Genomic DNA, 22,003 nt, shown 5'->3' on the forward strand with positions numbered 1-22,003 from the left:
TATGTACAAGACTCCCAGATCCCTCTGACCACCACCACCATTCAATCCCTCACTGTTTGCAAAAATAGCTTCTGCTTCTTCATTTTTTCTGACCTTATTTTTTTCCCTCACATTATAGTCATGTCCTTGAAGCCCTTCCTACATCCGTCTCACACACTGCAGCCCAACAAACCGATACATTGCATTTTGCCCCCCAAGTCACTGATAATAGATTGTAAGCAGTGGGAGTCCCCGCACTGATCTTTGTGGCATCTCGCTAGTCACAGCCTCCCAACTTGAAAACAACCCCTTTTATTCCTTCTGTTTTCTACCTGTTGACCAATTCACACCTGTATATTAGTCGCAATCCCACATGCTCCAACTTTGTCTAACAACTTCTTGTGCGGCATCTTATCGAAGGTTTTCTGCAAGTGCAATACACCACATTCATTGGTTCATCTTTACCCTACTCTACAAGTTACATCCTCAAAAAACCAGATTTGTTGAATATGATTTCCCTTCCACAAATACATGCCAAATCTGCTCAACACTATTATTATTTTCATTTAAGATTATAGTATAAAACAAAGCCACTCAACAAAGCAGGGAATTTTACTTAGCATACATCTAGTACTAAATATACAGATACCTGCAATGCACACAAAGAGTCTGTGGATAAGATCACTGCTACTATGGAAACGGGCCCGGATCTTTTCTCTCGTGGCAATCTTGGCAGCCTGAAGTGCGAGCTGGATCTCCTCTTGATCCACATCCTCAGAAGTGTAGGAACTTGTAGTTAGACTGCCAACAGGACTGTAACAGAACATATGTTAATGCTGGCAGAGCTGAAAAGGATTTTAAAACGTACAGGCAAGCAATCAGTATGCTTTGGGAACAAAAGAAAATGCTGAATGCCACCCTGCACCAGTTTGCCTAAAAGTTTCAATCAGCAGAGTTGGTACGGTGAAATTAAACCCCCAATAAGATAAGATTTCTTTATTAGTCACATGTACATCGAAACACACAGTGAAATACATCTTTTGCACAGAGTGTTCTGGGGGCAGCCCGTAAGTGTCACCACGCTTCCGGCGCCAACATAGCATGGCCACAACTTCCTAACCCGTATGTCTTTTGGAATGTGGGAGAAAACCGGAGCACCCGGAGGAAACCCACGCAAACACGGGGAGAACGTACAAATTCCTTACAGGCAGTGGCCGGAATTGAACCTGGGTCGCTGGCGCTGTAAAGCATTATGCTAGCCACTACACTACCATGCCTGCCCTAGTATATCTGATTCCTATGGAGACACCAAGGCAGGACTACCGATCAATATAATTATTAAACAAAGCATTCCATATAAAATGTACACTTTTTAAGAGAAAGACCCATTCAACATGAACGAGAGTTTCCATTGTCCGTCCAGTCCACCGGTCACTACGTACTAATGACAGTGACTCATCACCAAGTAGTGTCCTTTATTTTAAAGATTTCATCCTTGTTTCAATTCATTCTGTTGCCTCACACGTGCCTCCCTTTGTAACCTCTCCCAGCCCTCATTCCTGTATTCCATCAGTTATGGCCTTGTGCACATTCTACCTCTCTCCCTTTCTTTAAACCCACATCTTTAAACAACCGACTGGTTATGTCTTCGTGTCTCCTTATGTAGCTCAGTATCAAATCTTATCTAATGACGTTCATGAAGTGCTAAGCTATATAAATGGAAATTGCAGACCTTCAATGGGTAAAGAAGAGCCCTGAATGTCCCAGTTGGACAGTGCCTCAGTGCAGATCCCTGCAAATAATGCACCAAGGTCACTTTCAGTTTCTTATCTCAAAAGATTGCCTTCAGCATTTCTAATCCTACTTCTGACTTAAGAACTGGGAGCAGGAGTAGGCCACGAGCCCTTTGAGCCTGCAGTCATTCTTTAATACGACTGATCTTCATCTCAGTGAAACGTTTCAGCATTTTTATGGTATTCCTTAATTCCCTAATGTCCAGAAATCCATAGATCTTTGTCTTAAGTGAAAACATTGATTGAGCCTTCACCACTCTCAGGATAGAGAAGTTAAAAGATGAAGTTTTTACCTCATTTCAGTCCTAAACAATCCATCTCTTATTCTGAAAATATGTCCTCTAATCCTAGACTCCTCAGCCTAAGGAACCATCCACCCTGCATCTACTGGTCAAGCCCTTAAAGATTTTAAAGTTTCAATAAGATCTCCTCTCATTCTTCCAAAATCTTGAGATTACCATCCCAGTCTAATCAATCTCTCCTCAAAATGCAAACCAACCAGTGTAGTAAATCTTCAATATGATGACGTTTATCATTTCTTAAAGAGACCAAAACAGTACACCAAACATGATTTTCTTACACCCATGTTCAAATATTCTGATATTAAAAGGTAACATTTAATTTGCCCCCTTCATTTCCTGCTACACCTGCATGTTAGCTTTCAGTGATTAGATCCTTTTGCATATCAACATTACTCATTCTTTCATTATTTAACAAATACTCTATGTACTCCAAAGTCTCCCATGTCACTCACCAATTTTTACTGATGCACCATAGAAAGCACCCTATCTGGATGCATCATGGCTTGGTATGGTAACTGCTCTGCCCAGGACCGCAAGAAACTGCAGAGAGTTCTGGACACAGCCCAGCACATCACAGAAACCAGCCTCCCCTCCTTGGACTCTTTACCTCTCACTGCCTTGGCAAAGCAGCCAGCATAGTCAAAGAACCCACCCACCCAGGTCATTCTCTCTTCTCTCCTCTCCCATCAGGCAGAAGACACAGGATCCTGAGGGCACGTACCACCAGGCTCAAGGACAGCTTCTATCCCACTGTGATACGACTATTGAACGGTATGATGAGATGGACTCTGACCTCACAATCTACCTTGTTGTGACCTTGCACCTTATTGCACTGCACTCTCTCTGTAGCTGTGACACTTTACTTTGTACTGTTATCGTTTTTACCTGTACTACCTCAATGCACTCTGTACTAACTCAATGTATCTGCACTGTGTAATTAATTGATCTGTACGAACAGTATGCAAGACAACATTTTCACTGTACCTTGGTACAAGTGACAATAATAAACCAATACCAAAGTGGATGACCTTGCACTTTTCTACATTATATTCCATTTGCCATGTTCTTGTCCACTCATGCAGCCTGGCCATATCTCCTTTAAGCCTCTATATTCTCTTCAGTACTCACAGTCTCATCTTGTTTAGTGCTATCAGCAAATATGGAATATTACACTAGTCCCCTCAGATAAATTGTTAATACAGATTGCTGGATTACTGCTTGGGGCCCCAGCTAATCTTCTCCACTGGTCACAACCTGCCAACCCAAGTGTGCTACCTTTATGCTTTGTCCAATATCCGTGTTAACGTATTACCACCAATTCCATGTGCTCTAACATTGTTGACCAACTTCCTACATGGGCCCTTACTGAAAGCCTATTGAAAATCCAAACATGCCACATTTTCTACTTATATCCTCAAAGAACTCCACAGTAGTCAAAGATGATTTTCCTTTAATAATTCCAAATTGACTCTGCTCACCCCAGCTACAAATTGCATGAATAATTTGAGAACTTTGGAAGATGATAACCAGAATATCCACTAATTCTAGAGCAACAAACAATCTGTAGGTGTGGGGTGGGGGACGGGGGGGGGGGGGGGGGGGAGAGAGAGAAGAAAGAGGAGAAGAATTGTTGATGTCTTTGCTCAAAATCCTGGATCAGGACTGGTCTCCTGATGTCTCCATCCACTAATTGTAAAAACTCTTTCAAAATCAGGGATATACATCATTGCCTCCATTGGGATTTATCAGCTTCCAAGCTCACCAACTTTTTAAGGACTATTTTTTTGACTTCAGTTCCTTTCTCACTGGACCTAATACCTCTGGTAGGTTTTGTGTGTCTTGCTCCATGAAGACAGACACAAACTAATTAGTTCCTCTGCCATTTTCTTATTGACCATTATAAATTCTTGTCTTTATCTGCAAGGGGCCCACATCCATTCTTGCTCGTCTTTTCCCTTCTGCATACATGCAAAAGCTCTTAGTCTGTTTTTTCCTTGCCAATCTGCACTCGTATTCCATCTTGCCTTTCTCTATCAATCTCTTGGTCCTCCTTTGCTGAGTTCTTTCCCAGTCCTCACACTGACTGATATTGCTGGCAACGTTATAAACCTCTTCTTCTGATTTAATCCTGTTGTTAATTTCTCTGGTTAGCCACAGTTGTCCCCAAAGGCTCCTTGACAAGATTATCAATTAATTCTTTCTCATTGCACAAAATGAGATCCAATATAGTCTTTTCCCTCATTGGTTCCTCAATATACTTACCCTAGAAAATCTACACAATGGCACAGGGGTTAGTTCTGCTGCCTCACAGCTCCAGAGAACTTTGATCTTGACCTTGGATGCTGTCTGTATGGACTTAGAATGTTCTAACTGTAACTGCATGAGGATTTCCCTCAGTGCTCCAGTTTCCCCCCCACAGATGTGCTGGTTGATAGGTAAACTGCCCCAGGGTAATATGGTGGAAGGAGAATCAGATTGCATGGGGAAGTTGATGGGAATGCAAGAGGAAAAAAATGGGGTTACTATTGAAGGGTCAACACATAAAATGCAGGAGGAACTCAGAGGGTCAGGCAGCATCTATGGAGGGAAATGGACAGTCGATGTTTTGGGTCGAGACCCTTCATCTGGACCCATTTTCCTCCATAGATGCTGCCTGACCCACTGAGTTCTTCCAGCATCTTGTGTTGCTCTAGATTCCAGTATCTGCAGTCTCTTGTGTCTCCATTTTACTATTGATGGGTGCCTGATCAGTGAGCCAAAGGCCTGTTTATGTGCTGTATGACTGACTCTGTGAATCTTAAAGCATCTTATTAATATTCCATCTTATTACAGCAAACTTGATGTGCCCAGTTCACATACAGGCTAATGACCACATCACCCATTACACTCTCCTCGGTTCCTGATTTTTGCCATGTCTAATATTACGAATATTTGGTGGCCTCAGATGACTCCTACGAGCATTTTCTGCCCTTTGCTATTTCTTAAAATGGCATTCTCCATCATGATCTGTCATGTCATGTTCATTTCTCACCACTGTACTGATCTCCCCACTTATTAAAAGTTCTATGGGACCCCTTTTACCCTTCTGCACATCTGCCCTAAAAGTCAAGTACCTTGCAATATTTGGTTCCTGGCTTTGGTCACACTACAGCTACATTTCTGTAATGGCAATTAGATTATACTTGCGCACTTCCATCTGTGCCAGTAATTCAGTTACCTTGTTGTGAATGCTATGTGCATTCAGATACAGTGCCTTTAATGTTGTCAATTTAACTTTACTTTGACCCCCGTTTTTTTTCTACTTCCCACTTTATTAACTTCCCCCACCTGCTTCATCTTGTTCCTGAATTTGCTTTGAGGTTCACATCCTTCTGCCTAACTAGTTTAATCCCGTCCCAATAGCACTGCAAGGAAACACTAAACTTATTGGCCCCAACACTACTGTGGTGCAACCAGGCCATTTTGTACAGGTCCTTCCTAGTCCCAGAATTGGTCTCAATGCCTCAGAATTCTGAAGTCCTTCCTCTTGTACTCTCTCCAGTCATGCATTATTCTTCTCTATCCTCCCATTTCTGTACTAACCATGGCACTAGGAGTAATCCCGAGTTCCTGTTCCCTAAACTCTGCCTGCAGGACCTCATCCCAGCATCTGCAGTTTTTGATTTACAGAACATTGGTCTCCACCCTTCCACATACATTCCCTTTATACTTTCCACCCGGCCTCCTTTCTGCAACTAACTAGCTTTTTCTTTTCCAGTTCTAATGAAGGGTCATTGGCCTGAAATGTCAACCTTGTTTCTCTGTCCACAGATGCTGACTGACCAGCTGGGTATTTCCAGTGCTTTTAAAAAAAAACTCCCAATATGTCCAGTCTTTTGCTTTTCTGATAAAAGCAAAGTTATTTAAAAGGTATCAAATTCACACAGCTGAGATGATGAGCTTTGGTGGGGTGGGTGAATTTGTTGACATTTCTTTCCAACAGTAGTTTAATTGGCTCTCCCAGAAGCAAGATGCAGTGAACTACTCCCAGAAGTTTGTTTGTGCTTTCTATCCAACCAACTTGTTATTCAGGATTCTGATCCATTCTGAATAGTCTTTGAACACCAAGGTGACAAGCTTGAAAAGAATTGAGTATGGCTGGTAACACTTGGTATTAAATTGGTGCAGTGAGGGAGTTTGGGGTGGAGGGAAAAAAGGATTTTTAAATATGAAAAAGGAAAAGCTAGTGAGCAGCAAACAAGAGTTTGGATCAGTGTTCAGCAAGCTCTGAACACTGAATTTTAAATGGCTCTAAACTCATTCAATTCTTCCCTAACATTTATGGGCTATGTCCAAGATCTTGCATTCACTTTGCTCAGTTTCATATAACTTTTTTTTGAGAGACAGCTATATTTTTGTGACTGTGCTCAAACTCCTATTGTCTTTCTGATCTTTGTTTCTGACACTATAAGCACATTGCTGAACATTAAAAAAATAATTGAATGGGAGGGTGTGGTGCTTGCTTCACTTCAGAGCTTCTTGCAACTGTCTCAACTCTAGTGTTACCTCTAGAAACCACTCTAGAATCAGAACAACTTAATAGCTTTGGACTTTTTGAATACTACCTTCCCCCTCCACAATAAAGTTGTACATTGCTTTGGTTCCTGAGTTCATTTATGATAGTAATTTATTGTTCTGCAAAAGACAGTTAATTTATCAATCTGCATCAATCACAGATTAACTAACATACAAGATTTATGTTGCAAAAATCTGTAAATGAGTGACAGAGTACCTTATTAATTCCAAACGACCCTTTAAACCTATTGGCTTTGTATAGTATAAGAGGAAACTAATTTCCAAAATGCTGCATCAAGAAGGTTACACCCACAGATCACATTCATTATGTCAATGGAACATTACTTTTTTGGAAGGTGATATTCCTGTTCTGCATTAATGCATCGTTCTTAGCTTGCTGTTTATTTTGGTGATAAAAGTTTGAATACTAACATTACAAAATCATATTTAATGGTAGCGTACACTGAAATGGCAAATAGTGATAACAAAATGTTGTTAATTAACCTCTTTTCCACTGGCTTAATTTTGTTTAATACATTACAGCAAATAGTTGGAGGGAAAAAAAACTGTAGGCTCGAAGATGAAAGAGTTTAACAAGCCAATAACAATTTGATTAACAAAAACAAATATTGACTCCGAGTGTATTAAATGAATGAAAACTCAGGGCAACACAATTCTGTGTTGGCAATCCAGTGAAAATATCAGAATACACCTTTCCAAAATATTGCAGACTTGCATAACTGTTTCACTGCGGCATGGGACTTTGCACTTAATAAGTAAGCAAAGGTTAACAAAGAAACAACAACATACAACTCGATAATGTTGCAAAAGTAGAACTAACAATCCAATTGAGATCCTGAACTGCAGGATGGAAATTATGCGAACAAGTTGTGATTATAGAGTGACAATTGATCTTGTCAATCTTGCCATTTTCAAGTGATTATAAAACCTGCCAAACAGAAACTTAAAAATGTGTTCAAAGAGGCCCCGTCAGACAAAGAACACGCCATCCCTATGAATTATTTGCCACTCTAGACACAATCAAGTAGCCAATTTGTAATGTTCTTTATAATGGCTCGAAACCACTTTTAGTACCAAGTTTCACTCTGTAGACTCCTCAGCACTGCCTTCTTACAGCAGTCTGCCCAGTACTGTCCAGGTACATTGGACAAATTTAAAATTAGAAGGAAAACAAGGGAAGTACCATCCGATACAAAATGGCTAAAATTTGTGTTAATTTCAGTGTCTGCAGCTGCAATTTACACCCACAGTGGGATAACAGTCGAATCAACTTACCTAGGGCTGTTCAGTTCTGAGGTGTGCCAAGGAGTGCTTGCCCTTTAACAGATGTACCTTTGATGAAACTAGTTTTAAAACTTTTTTTTTAAAAAAAAGACTATTGTAGAGGATCCAAGCAAGTTACATCTTCAGTAAAGTTCCACCAACCTCACCCCCAACACCCCATAACCAGATTTGAAAGCTTTCAACATTTGTCTATCTCAGATAAGAGATATTTTAAAGACTACTTCACCTACTGGTCTTTTTGCCTCAACCCACTGGAGAAAGAAATTCAATTGTAACCAAGGATTAATTAGAACAATGCATCTTAGATCAACTGGCATGCAGATCCCTTGCCCCAAGCACAGGAGCCAACTCATTTTCTGACTTAATGAGTTGCCAAGTTCCTCCAATATCACCAGAAACAATAGTGGTAGAAGTCCATACAGTACAAAAACTATTGTCAGTCTGTAGTGGTAATATTTCTTCCTCAGAGAACAATTTTGTAGATGAAGGACGTAACAGTCTGTGAAATGTAGCAAATTGTGATTGAACAGAAAAGTATGAATGTTTTTGTAAACTTTTGGCAATTCTGACTGAAAAATGAAGAAAAAGAGCTGAAAATTCAAGACTGATATACCAGCCTCCCCTCCGTGGACTCTGTCTACATTTCGTTACCTCAGTAAAGCAGACAACATAATCAAAGACCCCACCCACCAGGAACATTCTCTCTTCTCCCCTCTCCCATCGGGCAGAAGATACAAAAGCCTGAAAGCATGTACCACCAGGCTCAAGGACAGCTTCTATCCTACTTGTTACATCTGGCCAATCATAGAAAGACCCATTTATGCCTATTCTGTTTCCTGCTAGCCAGCCAACCTTCTAGCCACATCAGGTGACCTTGCACCTTAGTGCAGTGCAGGCAGACAATTTCTCTGTAACTGTAACATTTTATTCTGCATTCTTATTATTTTCCCTTGTACTACCTCAATGCACCGTTGTAATGAAATGATCTGTATGGACGGCATGCAAAACAAAGTTTTTCACTGTACCTCGGTACATGTGAGGATAAGCCACTTTAAATTTATCAAATGTTACAAATCACATAACAGAGCAGCTTAAATGTTCTGTGTCAGCATCTGACGTCTCCAGGTGATATATTCTGTAATCAGATGCACAGTAAAGTTTCTCTCAACTGTGTCCCTGTTATTCTATCACAGCCCTGGGTGTGTATGTGTGGGATTATTTCCTACTCCAGCCATCCTTATGGACTAAGGTGGAAACTTTGGAGCCAATTTGAGAAGAAATGTAGGTAGATATTGGCTGTACAACATTAACCATTGGAAACCAGGCTAAAACTCACCCCAGCTGATATAACTGGTCTTGTCCAGTAAGATGAACAAACAGATGGAGCAGCATCTGTGGGAGGAAAGGAACTGTAACATTTTGGGTCAAAACATCAACAATTCCTTTTCCCCCAACAGATGCTGCTCGACCTGCTGAGCTCCTCCAGTAGATTGTCTGTTGCTCCAGATTCTGCAGCCTCTGGTCTCCATTGTCCAGTGAGGTGTCTGAGTTATATTTAGAGTCTATAGGGATAGGCATAGCTGGCATTTTTTTTTACTTGGAATCAACATTTCCATAAGGGTAGTTGGTGTGAAATCTTGGAAAAATTCATACTGAAAGTCTATGTTGTGAAGCTACCAACTTGGGGTAAAGTTGTTAATCTTTGTTAAAATTGCTAATCTGTGCCATATCTAAATTGAAAATAGTCAACATTCACACTAAGCCAGGAATGATGTATAGGCAACTGGATAGTCCAAAATCTAGGATTTGGACTGTTTAGTTAGTTAAGCTGTCAATTGTCACGTTCTCATTGCCTGTTGGACTAAAGAGGCACATTTAGTGCCAATCTGAAAATTAATGTACTGCAATATGCCACACACCATTTTAGGAACCAAGTCTTAGTTCTCTTAACCCAACTACTGGGTTCAGTCCATCCAATGCTGCGTTGACAAACCAATTCTTCATGGCACAATTTCTTCAGTCTGAATATAACATTCTCTGAACTAATTAGAGAAACAAAGTAAGGTAAAGAGGACCAGCTCACTTTACCTGTGAAGTAAATAGAAGGATCCAAAAAATCTGGTTACCTTGGAGTGTACGTGCTGGAAAGACTGCAGGTTGTGACAGACACACTCCCACAGTCACTGCTGGATATGGAGCTGATGGGGGAATCTTGGATGAGATCTTGAAAACTGGAACCACATTAACGAAAACATAAGGAAATTAAACTTTGAAAGTAACATTTTCTCCAATATCAAGAACTGAATTAAAAAACATATGCATCTGAGCAAAGAACAAAAGGAAAAAAATTACTCGAGAAAAGAATACCATCTTGTACAGCAAGGTGATTACCAGGATGAGCCTGTAATGAGGTCAATTTTACTAGGTGATTCTAATCAAGACTGTTGCAGTGGGAAGAAAAAGTCCACAAAAGGGGAAAAAGCCATGTTTATAGAACAAAAGGTTCTCAGATTCTTTCTTCAGCTTCTCTGAAAAACATCAGGTCACTTTGATGTCAGTTTTCTTATGTTGCCTCAGGGAATTCAGGAAAATGGTTTGCATTAATCCCAAACCAGAAACCTCCACCAACTGGTAACATCATCCCTCTCCAACCTTTTTAATAACTTCAGCCAATCAAAACAAGTCATAATTGGATTCATAGAACTGTTACAGCTTGGAAGGAGGTCATTTGGTCCAATGAACCCAAGCCCACTCTCTGCTAGAGCACCTGATCACTCCTATTCCCTGGTTCTCTCCCTGCAGTTCTGCAATCATTTTCTCCCTCAAATAGCTGTTTAATACTTTGTTAAAAGAGAATTAAATCTGCTTCCACTGTCCTTTATGTTAAATATATCAAATGGACTGTCACAGATTTTAAAAAAAGACACCTACCTTCTAAAGTTATATTATCCGTTACACATTTAGCACATTCAAAACAAAATTACTCACCATTATTCCACCAATTGCTCATATCCTGTATGTTACTCACCAAAGTAAAAAAAGAATCTCAATCACTGCATGGGCATGACATGCAGCTGATATCCCATTCTGATGATTGTCCTGTCATTAAACTAATGTGTTATCATAATCCAAGGAACAAATCCAAGAGGCTCCCAGCTTTCAAGGCTCAGTATCAAAAAGTGCATGGAAATAGTTCATTGCAAGCTGCATTTGTGACCAAGATACTTCTGTATTGTCAAAGTCTAAGAGTTCATGTAATCAATGTTAGAACAAGGATAGAACAAATATTTTGGCAGATTCCTTAATGCAATGAGTAATATACTAGAAGTCAGTGTTTGAAAGGGTGATAGAAGTACTTTCACTGAAAGGGTGATAGAAGTACTTTCAACAGTAATTTCCAAATAATTGGATAAAGAGAAGTGGCTTTCTCCTGTGTTGAATCACTTGATGATTTGATGGAACTACATCCAGTTATCAGCAATAAACAAACGAATATTGCAATCTCATCCCATAGCTTTTAGCATCAACTCAGAACAACAAAAGTAGTCTATAACCAGAATGCACAATTCAACCAATAACAGGTCTGAGATTCCAATCGAAGTCTGGAACACTGCCCTTGAATTACCATCTTTTGACATTTTTGCTTTCCTGTTCAACTCTCACTGTGTTGCTACAAGGATTCCTACAAGCATGCTTTTGGTGAAGCAGGTATCACTACTGGTTGTATTGTCGTTTATAACTTCTATCAAGTCCTGTTCCTTTATTTGCTCCATTATGACCAATCTTTTAATCACCATCTTTCCTTTTGTTCTCATCTCTCCTTCCCATTTCACTGGATCATTATTTGCCAAAATCCTTTCAGTGATAAAAGGTCATCAATCTGAAATATTGATTGTTGCTTTCTCCGCAGAAGCTAACTAATAAAGGTTTCTGAAATATTCTACTTTATTTCACAATTCTGCACTTTATGCTTCAGTTCCAGTCCAATCTCATGCAGCTCCAATGCACCAGCTGGCTGCACAGTGGAACTGGCCGAAGTCTAGCACCTAGGTGCCCAGACTCTGCATTAGGCATGGAAGAAAAATATAAATAACTTAAAAAACTAAAAATAATAGATGAGTAAGAACCCAGATTAGTTAAATGAACAATTGTTCTGTAGGTCATGAACTGCCACCATGCTTTGGACAGATTCCCTCTCGAGCATATTCTTAGAGCAAAAAATGACTCAGAATTGAACACACCTTACAATCAAGCAATTACAGTAAAAGTCCCTGCCAAGCATTTACTTGACAGATTATATAATCATAATATTAAGTTTAATAGGTGGAACAGAAATTGATATAGACTAGAAGTTGGATTCCAAGTTATCCTGCAAAAAAAAATTGGAAACTGGGTAACTGCACAATGTTTGGTTACTTTATAAACAATTATTTGTAAGAATCACTAATATTTTCTCTAGCAAACCAATTTACCATTTAAGTCAAAGATTGCCGATGCCCCTCATTGCAATTGAATAAACGAGCAGAAATTTACAGCACGAGGTCAAACAAAGCTATCCTGTCCAATCCCACTTCCAGCTCTTGGCCCAGGGCAATGCAGGTTTAAGCACATCAAGTGCTCTTTCAGAACTTCTTAAAGGCAATAATCGTTTCTGCCTTGTCAAGAGTTTTAAGTAGCACTCTACAGGCCTCTACCCTGCTCCAGGTGAAGAAACCTCCCCTCTCTGAGGAAAGTAGAATGGATGGAAGGAAAAATATGTCCTCCCCAGGTTATGGCAGGGTTCTGTTCCTGGGAACAGTTTGTTACCCAAACAGTTTGCAACCCAAACAGTTTGCAAGTTGGAAATGTGACCACAAACTGAGTTCCCATCTGCCAGAAGATGTCTGCAGCCCCGTAGCAGCTGGTAAAGCCATCCTGCTAGACACTCATATACTTCAATTAAGACTCCCTCCACCTCCTGCATTTCAAAGAAAACAATGCCACCGTACCCATTCTTTTTCTTAACTAAAATCCTCCACACCTGGATATAACCTCAAATCCCCAAGTACCCTCTCTAGTTATACACACCTTTCACATATTGAAATAACATTCTGAAATTACAGCCACTGTATAATTAAACACCATTTTCAACACCTATTAAAATATATAAATTGTGGTAATAATTCTAGGCCAGGAAAGGGTGTGGATATTTCAGAAGCCATGTACAGTCTAGATGTTAAGGTGGATAATATAAGGAAGTGGATTACCTCAGATGTAGAGCAAGGTTTTTCCCCAAGTCTGAGCATCATCAGACAAGAAATGTAAGAGATGAGAAACTGCATCAATTATTCTCACTGAAACTATCAAAACATGTAAAGAAATACAAGTTAAGAAGCCCAAATATTAACTGGTGTGCCAGTAAGTGTTCCATTTGCCCGCCATCCCTCTGAAAACTCTTTATGGCATACCCTCAAGGGGCTGCTTCCTCGGCAGTCCTTCAGTTGATCAATCGTGGTGAGCAAGCCCAATCTGAAAGGTATTATCCTCCCTGCTCCCTGACCTGTTTCAAGTTGAGAGAGACGAGCAACTAGGAAGATCAGCCCTGCAAACATCACTGTCTAATCCAAAACTCCATGTAAACTGCCTCACCCTTTCTTGAGTTAATATTATAGTCGGATAACCTCACAGCAGAACAGGCCAGTTCAGATTCAACAGTAAAAAGCAAGTGAATTTCAACAATATTAAGAGGAATGAAATGTTTGGGACTCAATATTATTGAATGTAGTATTGAATCCAGGAGGTTGCAATGTACCCAAAAGGAAGATGAGGTACTGTTCATCGTGCTTACATTGGATCTCGTCGAAACTGTGCAGGAAGCCATGGATGGATAGGTTAAGTGGGAGTAGGATGGAGAAAATTACAGCATCAGGCACAGGAATTTCTGGGTCACCGCTGCAAACCTTATGAAGTTGCTCTACAAAGCAGTCACCCAATCTGCATTTGATTTGTCCATTGTGGGGAAGACCATATCATGAGCAATGCACTAAGATAAGATAACTTTGTAAGTCACATGTAGATTGAAACACACAGTGAAATGCATCTTCTGCATAGAGTGTTCTTGGGGCAGCCCGCAAGTGTCGCCACGCTTCCAGCGCCGACATAGCATGCCCACAACTTCCTAACCTGTACGTCTTTGGAATGTGGGAGGAAACCGGAGCACCAGGAGGAAACCCATGCAGACATGGGGAGAACAAACAAACTCCTTACAGACAGCGACGGGAATTGAACCCAGGTCGCTGGCGCTGTAATAGCGTTACGCTAACTGCTACACTACCGTGATATCTTTATTAGTCACATGTACATCAAAATACACAGTGAAATGCATCTTTTGTGTAGTGTTCTGGGCCACCAGATTGGAAGAAGTGCAAGTGAACTGATGCTTCATATGGAACCTGGGTCCCTGGATGGCATGAAAGAACAAGGTGAAAGAAGAGGTGGCTGCATGGACTGTGAGAAGGGCACTGGTGGTGGAGATAGACCAGAGAATTTGGAAAGGTTTCCTTGGAATGCTGGAAGAGTGGAAGGGAAAGTGTTCCTGGTGGTAGAATCTCATTGAAAGTGGCAAAAATCACAAAAGTTGATCTATTGAATATAGATGATGTTGCATTGGAAGGCAAGAACCAGGGAACCACGTGGTAATGAATGTCAATATAAAATTTAAACCATTTGCAAATTTTCTTCAGGTAAACCATTAAACTCAAATTGGCATCAAGATTACGGAAATTTGGAACCAAATCATATCCAAGCTGGACAAGATACAACCAGCATTCTGTGTGCCAAATCACTGTTTCAACAAATAGCGTACAACTATATTTTTTTTTGCAGGGAGGAAAACTGGCAATTCCAATCACTTCTGAAGGTCACTCATATGAAACACGTTTATTTTAAATCATATATAACCAGGATATTGATACTCAGTCACGTGTGTAAAAGACAGAACTGGTAGAATTTATTAGCCATTTAACTTTTCTCAGAATACTACCAAATCAGCAGCAAATAATGGCTTCTTTAAAATGCAAGGAGTTATGGCTGTTGTTTTCGACAGCATGATTTGCTTGAAACCTTTACCCAATTTGGTTGGTATGCAAACTCAATCCCACACTAATATGATTCACCTTCTAGCGTGAGCTGGAAAACCACACAGTTGTATTGGACTGTTATCAAGTTTAAGGAGGTATCATTTCCTCTGGGCAGACAGGATAGTCAGTGAAGCCCACACACCAAGAATGAATAAGGTAAACACAGCTATCAATGGTGAGACAAATAACTGTGGAACACACATTCCCTAACTCTAATGTGGAGATTTGAGAAGTTTGTAGAATATGGAGACAAGTAGAAAAATAGACTTGACAAGAAAGTTATTGCAAAGCAGACATGAGCACTGCTTGCAATCCAAGTTTCAGTAAATAGCAATATTTAACAGTTGAACTGGTAGTCAAATGCTTCTGATATCTCTATTCAAACTTTCCTCAACTCAGGATGCATCTGAAGCACGTAACTTGTTTATTCTTAGCGATTCCCACCTAGTTAGCACTTCCTTCCCATCTTTGATGGAACAAGGTTCAAATTGGAATGTTCAGGTATATGCTTAAACTTTAATGTTTCTTTCTACACTTGCAACAATGAAAAAAGCCCATATAATGCACAGCACTGTGCCATTCTCTCTGCAAAAGACAATTACTTTTGATGTTATCATAACTTTCTTCAGAATTTCTTATGAATTATTTATACATAATTGGTTTATTATTGTCAAATGTTTCAAGATACATTGAAAAGCTTTACTTTGCATGTCATCCAGACTATTTCATACACGAGTACATTGAGGTAGTACTAAGGGGAAAAAAAAACAATGAAGAATGTAGTGTTACAGTTACAGAGAAAGTGCAGTGCAGGTAGAATCACATATGTAGGTAAAGGAGCAGAAGCAAGTCTGCTCCACCATTCAGATTGCAGCTGATTTGACTGTAACCTAAACTCTGCACTGTCATCTCTCAGCAGTAACCTTTCACCCTCTTGCTCAACAAAAATCTTTCAACTTCTGCCATAAAAATATTCAAGGCTTCTGCTTCCACTACCCTTTGAGGAAGAGAGATCAAAAGACATAGCCCTCAGAAAAAATTTGTACTGCATCTCAGTCTCACATGGCTTGTTATTTTTAAACCCTACTTCGAGGTTCTCCCACGAAAGGAAATATTCACACCCACCTTTGCAAGAGCCCTTGGGGATTATACTGATTCAATCCAGTCTTCTCTCACTTTTGTAAACAACAGAGTACAAACTGAGCCTGTCCAACATTTCCTCTTAAGACATTCTGCCCATTCCAGATTAGTCTGGCAAACCTTCTCTGAACTGCTTCCAATGTATTAAAATCCTTCCTTAAATAGGTCCCTGGTCAGACCCCACTTGGAGTACTGTGCTCAGTTCTGGTCACCTCGCTACAGGAAAGATGTGGAAGCCATAGAGAGGGTGCAGAGGAGATTTACAAGGATGCTGCCTGGGATGCGGAGCATGCCTTATGAAAGCAGGTTGAGGGAACTCGGCCTTTTCTCCTTGGAGAGACGGAGGATGAGGGGGGACCTGATAGAGGTGTACAAGATGATGAGAGGTATTGATAAGGTAGATAGTCAGGGGCTTTTCCTCAGGGCTGAATTGGTGGCCACAAGAGGACATAGGTTTAAGGTGCTGGGGAGTAGATATAGAGGAGATGTCAGGGGTAAGTTTTTTTTACTCAGAGTGGTGAGTGCATGGAATGGGCTGCCGGAAATGGTGGTGGAGGCTGATACGATAGGGTCTTTCAAGAGATTGTTAGATCGGTATATGGAGCCGAGTAAAATAGAAGGTTATGGGTAAGCCTAGTAGTTTCTAGGGTAGGGACATGTTCGGCACAGCTTTGTGGGCCAAAGGGCCTGAATTGTGCTGTAATTGTTCTATGTTCTAAGAATACTGTAAACAGTACTCCAGAAGTGCCTTTATGATAAGTGAAACATGACCACTCTCCTTTTGTCTTAATTCCACTTAAAGTAAACAATAACATTCTGTTAGCTTTCCCAATTACATGCAATACTTGGATACGAGCCTTCTGTGAATCATTCACAAGGTCACCCAAGTCCCTCTGCATCTCAGAGTTCTTCAGTCTCTCATATATTCTCATATCATATGTGTCTTTTTTTATTTTTCCTGCCAAAGTGGACAATTTTACATTTTTCAACATTATGCTCCACTTTCCAGACTTTGCCCACTTGCTTAACCAATCCAGCCTTTTTAGTCTCTTTTACACCCTACTTTTATAAGCTTTCTTTGTGTCACCTGCAAATTTAGCATTCGTGACTTGGGTGAAAGCACCAAAGGTATTTAGATAAATTGTAAAAAAAAATTGTTACATTTGGCCAATCACAGAAAGATCTATTTATGCCTATCATGTTTCCTGTCAGCCAGCCAACCTTCTATCCACATCGGATGTTACCTCCTACACTGTGAGCTTTTATTTCTCACATCTTCTCAAAGGCCTTCTGGAAAATCTTAACACATCCACTGGTTTCCCTGTATCCACAGCATGCTACTGTGGTAAATTGGTCAAACATGATCTCCCCCTTCACAAAACCATCCCAAATTTGCCCTATTAGTTTGAATTTTTTTTAAAAAGTATCTTGCTCCAACATCTTTGATAGTAGCTTCTAACGTTCTCTTCATGGCAGAAGGTAATTTAACTGTCTGTTGGTTTCTGTCTCCCTTCTTTTTGAAGAAAGGAGTTACATTTGCTATTTTTCAAATGAAATCTTTCCCAAATAAAAGGAACTTTGGAAAATTAAAATCAATGCACCAGCTAGCTCACCAGGCCCTTTTGAGATGAGGAAAAGAACTCCAGCTCCAACTATTTGTACCACTTCCTCCCTCCCTCCGAATTTCTGCTTTAAGCTAGTTCCAGTATACTACCATTATCCTCGAAAGTGAGGACTGATGCAAAATACCTGTTTAATTCTCCTGCCTTCTCCTTTATTAATTGCCCAGAATCACTTTCTACAAGCCCAATACTCACCTTGTTAACTTCTCTTTTTAAAATATTTACTGAAGCTCTACTTCTATATTTCTTTGTGTAACCTAATTTTTCCCTTTATTATAATCTTTTGGTCATTCTTGCTGTTTTTTTTAATAAAACATTTGGTCCAATCTTCTGACCTACCACCCTGTCTTTGTCCAATTACATGCTTTCTCTTTAGGTCTGATACCAGCTTTAACATTTTTTATTTAACTACGGGCTGTGGGATTTTTCCCCTTAGAACCTTCCTTTCTCAAGGGATCGCATTTCTGAAAAATCTCCTTAAATTGGAACTCAATTCTTCAACAATAGTTTGTGTCTTGCATTCATTTCTCAAATGTTACTTGTCCTACGCCAATTTGCACAGGGCTCAAGTAATCCAGAAATTACCACCTTTGAAATTCTGCTTCTTAATTTGGGGTCCAGATTCTCAGAGTGACCAAGCAGATACTTCTTCCTTACCCTGCTTTCATTTTCCAGAGCCTGGCCATTGCTGGCAAAACTAGCATTTATTGCCTCTTTCTAATTGCTCGAGAGGGTAGTGGTGAGGCACTTTCTTGAATCACTTTTGTCCTTCTGGTAAAGGTACTCCCACAGTGCTGTTGGTTAGAGAATTCTAGGAGTTGGACCCAGCAACGAAAGAACAATATTATATTTCAAATCAAGATGGTGTCCACTTGGAGAGGAACTTACAGTTGGTGGTGTTCCCATGGGACTGCTTCCCTCTCCTTTCTTGCTGGTAGAGGTTATGGGCTTGGAAGGTGCTATTGGAGTAAAGAGGAGATGCAGCATGCCCTCTGGATGATCCCAACTACAACCACTGCCCAATGGTGGCGGGAGGGAAAGAATGTTTAAGATGATTTATGGTGTGTCAGTCAATTGGGCTGCTTTGTCCTGGATGGTGTTGAACATCTCAAGTTGTTGGACCTGGACTCAACCAGACAAGTGGAAAGTATTCCTTTATGTTCCCAACGAAGCATTATGTTCCAAATGACAGATCTGCCAAGGGAAATATCCCACCTCTCCAAGGGACAAGCTATGTTGCAATCACAGAGTCCCTTCATGTTGGGAGTATTCTAAGTACTCAATAGTACTTCAATTGGTCTCAAAATTATAAAGCACTATGGTGATTAGTGTAGGTCAGTGGTCCTTAAAAAAAATTCAAGTGACGATATGGAAAATTAGGGTTTCAGCTGGTACTTACTTGGCAAAACCTTCACTTTTGAGTCAATGCCAATTTGTTGGATGCCAGTGACTGTTTTTATAACAATATGGGGTTAGCCCCCAGTCAAGCACTGAAGCACTGTTGAGATTGTCAGCTTTTGGTTAAAAAGGTCAAATCAAGTGGTGTGGAAGATCTAATAGCATTACTTATCTTGTGATATGTCCCAATTCTAGTTTATACAGTCTGAGGAAGCAGACTCTCAAACTTCTATGTCTCAGTGGGATCACTTTTTATTCTATTAAATTCTGAGAGAGAATAGACCAATCTTAAACGACTTCTCTTCATAGAGCAGCCTCCTCATCTAAAGCTTTAATCTAGTGACCAATGATGCACTGACTGAAAGTATACTTGAAAATTCTTCTTCAAGTGTGAAGATCAAAACACAGACTCATCAAAGTCACGCATAAGTGGGACAGCTCATGGAGCCGCTGCCTTACAGCTCCAGCATCAAGGCTTCAATCCTGACCTCCAGTGCCGTCTGTGCAGTTTGCAGAGTCCCCCCCCCCCACCCCGTGACCATGTGGGTTTCCTCTGGTTTCTTCCCACATCCCAAAGATGTGTGAGTTGGTAGATTAATTGGCAACTATAAATTGCTCCAAGTGCACAGACTGAGTGGTAGAATCTTCAGGGAACTGCTGAGGATGGGGGAGAATAAAAAGGCTTACGGGAGGATTAGTGTAAAAATAGATGTTTGATGGTCTGCGCGGATTTGGTGGGTTAAAAGACCCTCTTCTGTGCTGCCTCGTTATGACTGTGTAATTTCAGCAAGATTTCCTTATTTTTGTATTCCAATCCCCTTATAATAAAGGCCAGCGTACCAGCTACTTTCCTGATTGATTGTTATACCTGCACGTTTTTTGGATTTGCTGCAACTACAAATGGGGGACATTGCCAGTTGGGAAGAGGACGATACAAGTAATCAGCAAAGCAACGCAAATTAATTGAAGGGGCAAGAGAGTGATGGGATAGAGTAGAATGTGGTAAAATGTGACAATGTGCATCTTGATCAGCATCTTTTTTTTAAAAAATGCTTAAAAACTGAAATGTGGATGTACAGGGGGATTTGGATGTGCTGGTTCAACTATCATTAATTAATCCCTTATCCATGCAGTGTTACTCTTAACCCCTTACTTAACCTTAACTCATCTATGTATGGGATTTCATCAAATCCTTTTTGGGAATTTAGATATACTACAATTATCTTTATTTTGTTCAAAAGATCTGTTAGATTTGTTACGCACACATATCCATTTCAGAATGACTAAGTGCCCTGTCACTACAGAGTAGTGGACTATGCCCAATACATCACAGGTATGTCCCTCCCCACCATTGGTAGTATCTAGAGGAGATGATGCTTCAAGGCAGCAACATCCATCAAAGATCCCCACCACCCGGGCCATGCCATCTTCTCACAGCTACCACTGGGCAGGAGATACAGAAGCCTGAAGTCCCACACCACCAGGTTCAATAGCAGCTACTTCCCTTCAACCATTTGGTTCTTGAAACAATTGGTACAATCCTAAGCATTACAGTTTAGCAACACTATGTCCACTCTGATCACTTTGCACTAAGATGGATTTCAGTTTTCTTTGTCCTAATTGTGTTTTTTCTTGTAAAAATTGTGTACAATTTACGTTTAAGTTTTTTTCTTGTGAATGCTGCTTATATGATGCTCTGTGCCTGTGATGCTGCTGCAAGTAAGTTTTTCCATTGCACCTGTACATACATGGACTTGTGCAGATGACAATAAACTTGACTTTGATATTCTAACCTGCTGGTGAAAGTTTGCATGGTAAGATCCACAGCTGTGTGTAGGCAGCCCCACACCAGCTAAAGCAGTTTTTTTTTAGGGGGCTTTGCAGAAAACTGTTTTCTGTTACTACCTTGCAAGAGACCAGATTTGACACACTAATGTTTCTAATTCGTGGTGGCAACAAGAAGAGCAGCAGATATGCCAGAACTGATATGACCAACTGATTGTGGCTATCCAATTAGAACCATTATTGATAAGTGCTCTCTCAGGACAATTCATTAGCTAATTTACAACTTCCTTATTGATCCCAGAGCTTCACTTCAGCAGATTCTGCTCTCATGGGGAGAATTTTATTAAGCTTGTTCCTGAAGACAAAAACATACCATCAGACACATTAGCTCACCAACTGAGTTATAACAATGAACAATAACATGTGCTTTAAGGAAGACCAGTCTTTCATCACTTGTTAGACATACCTTTTTTTCCCCCCACATAATGTGTAAAATGACCTTGAAGTTTATTAAACCTAAAAGAACTTCCAGATAGAAGGACAGAATATATACCCATAAAATTTTAATCATGCAGTTGGCTCATGTCTGAGAACACTCAGTTCTTGTATTCAGACACCACTGCTCAATTATTGAAAGCAGGATGGCCAACAGCCACATGTCTGGAGTAGATGTGACAGCTAGAAATGAAATAAATAACAACATTTGACTTCAACTTTATTTTGGGAAATAAAAGGAGGGAAGCATGCCCTAGTTTCATCCATTATGAGTTATGTGGCATAGTGTCAATTTTTGTCAGGTAACACTGAAGCATCTTGATATACTGTATAGTTTAGGAGCACCAGGCCATATTACTCCTCAAACCACCAATCTTAGATAATGGCAGCTCCAACTGAAGTTTCTTGCCCATTTCTTATGAATGTCTAACAGAACAAAAACCTGTCCATCTTATCCCTGAGACCAGAGTTAGCCTTAACAACTGCCCAAGGTATAAAATTCCAAGGATTCA

General features: G+C 40.2%; 1 protein-coding gene across 1 annotated transcript in view; it reads right to left on the reverse strand.

Moving 5' to 3' along the window:
* The window catches only part of zfyve28 (zinc finger, FYVE domain containing 28), a 151,173-nt gene that overhangs the window by 23,100 nt on the left and 106,070 nt on the right, over positions 1-22,003 (reverse strand). The window contains exons 9-10 of the mRNA XM_052020596.1: positions 10,060-10,164; positions 629-792 (exon numbers count right to left, since the gene is read on the reverse strand). Coding sequence (XP_051876556.1) covers positions 629-792; positions 10,060-10,164 — 269 coding nt within the window. The remainder of the gene's footprint in view (positions 1-628; positions 793-10,059; positions 10,165-22,003) is intronic.

This window comes from Pristis pectinata, chromosome 7 (genome assembly GCF_009764475.1).
Source record: "Pristis pectinata isolate sPriPec2 chromosome 7, sPriPec2.1.pri, whole genome shotgun sequence".
Classification (NCBI taxonomy): domain Eukaryota; kingdom Metazoa; phylum Chordata; class Chondrichthyes; order Rhinopristiformes; family Pristidae; genus Pristis; species Pristis pectinata.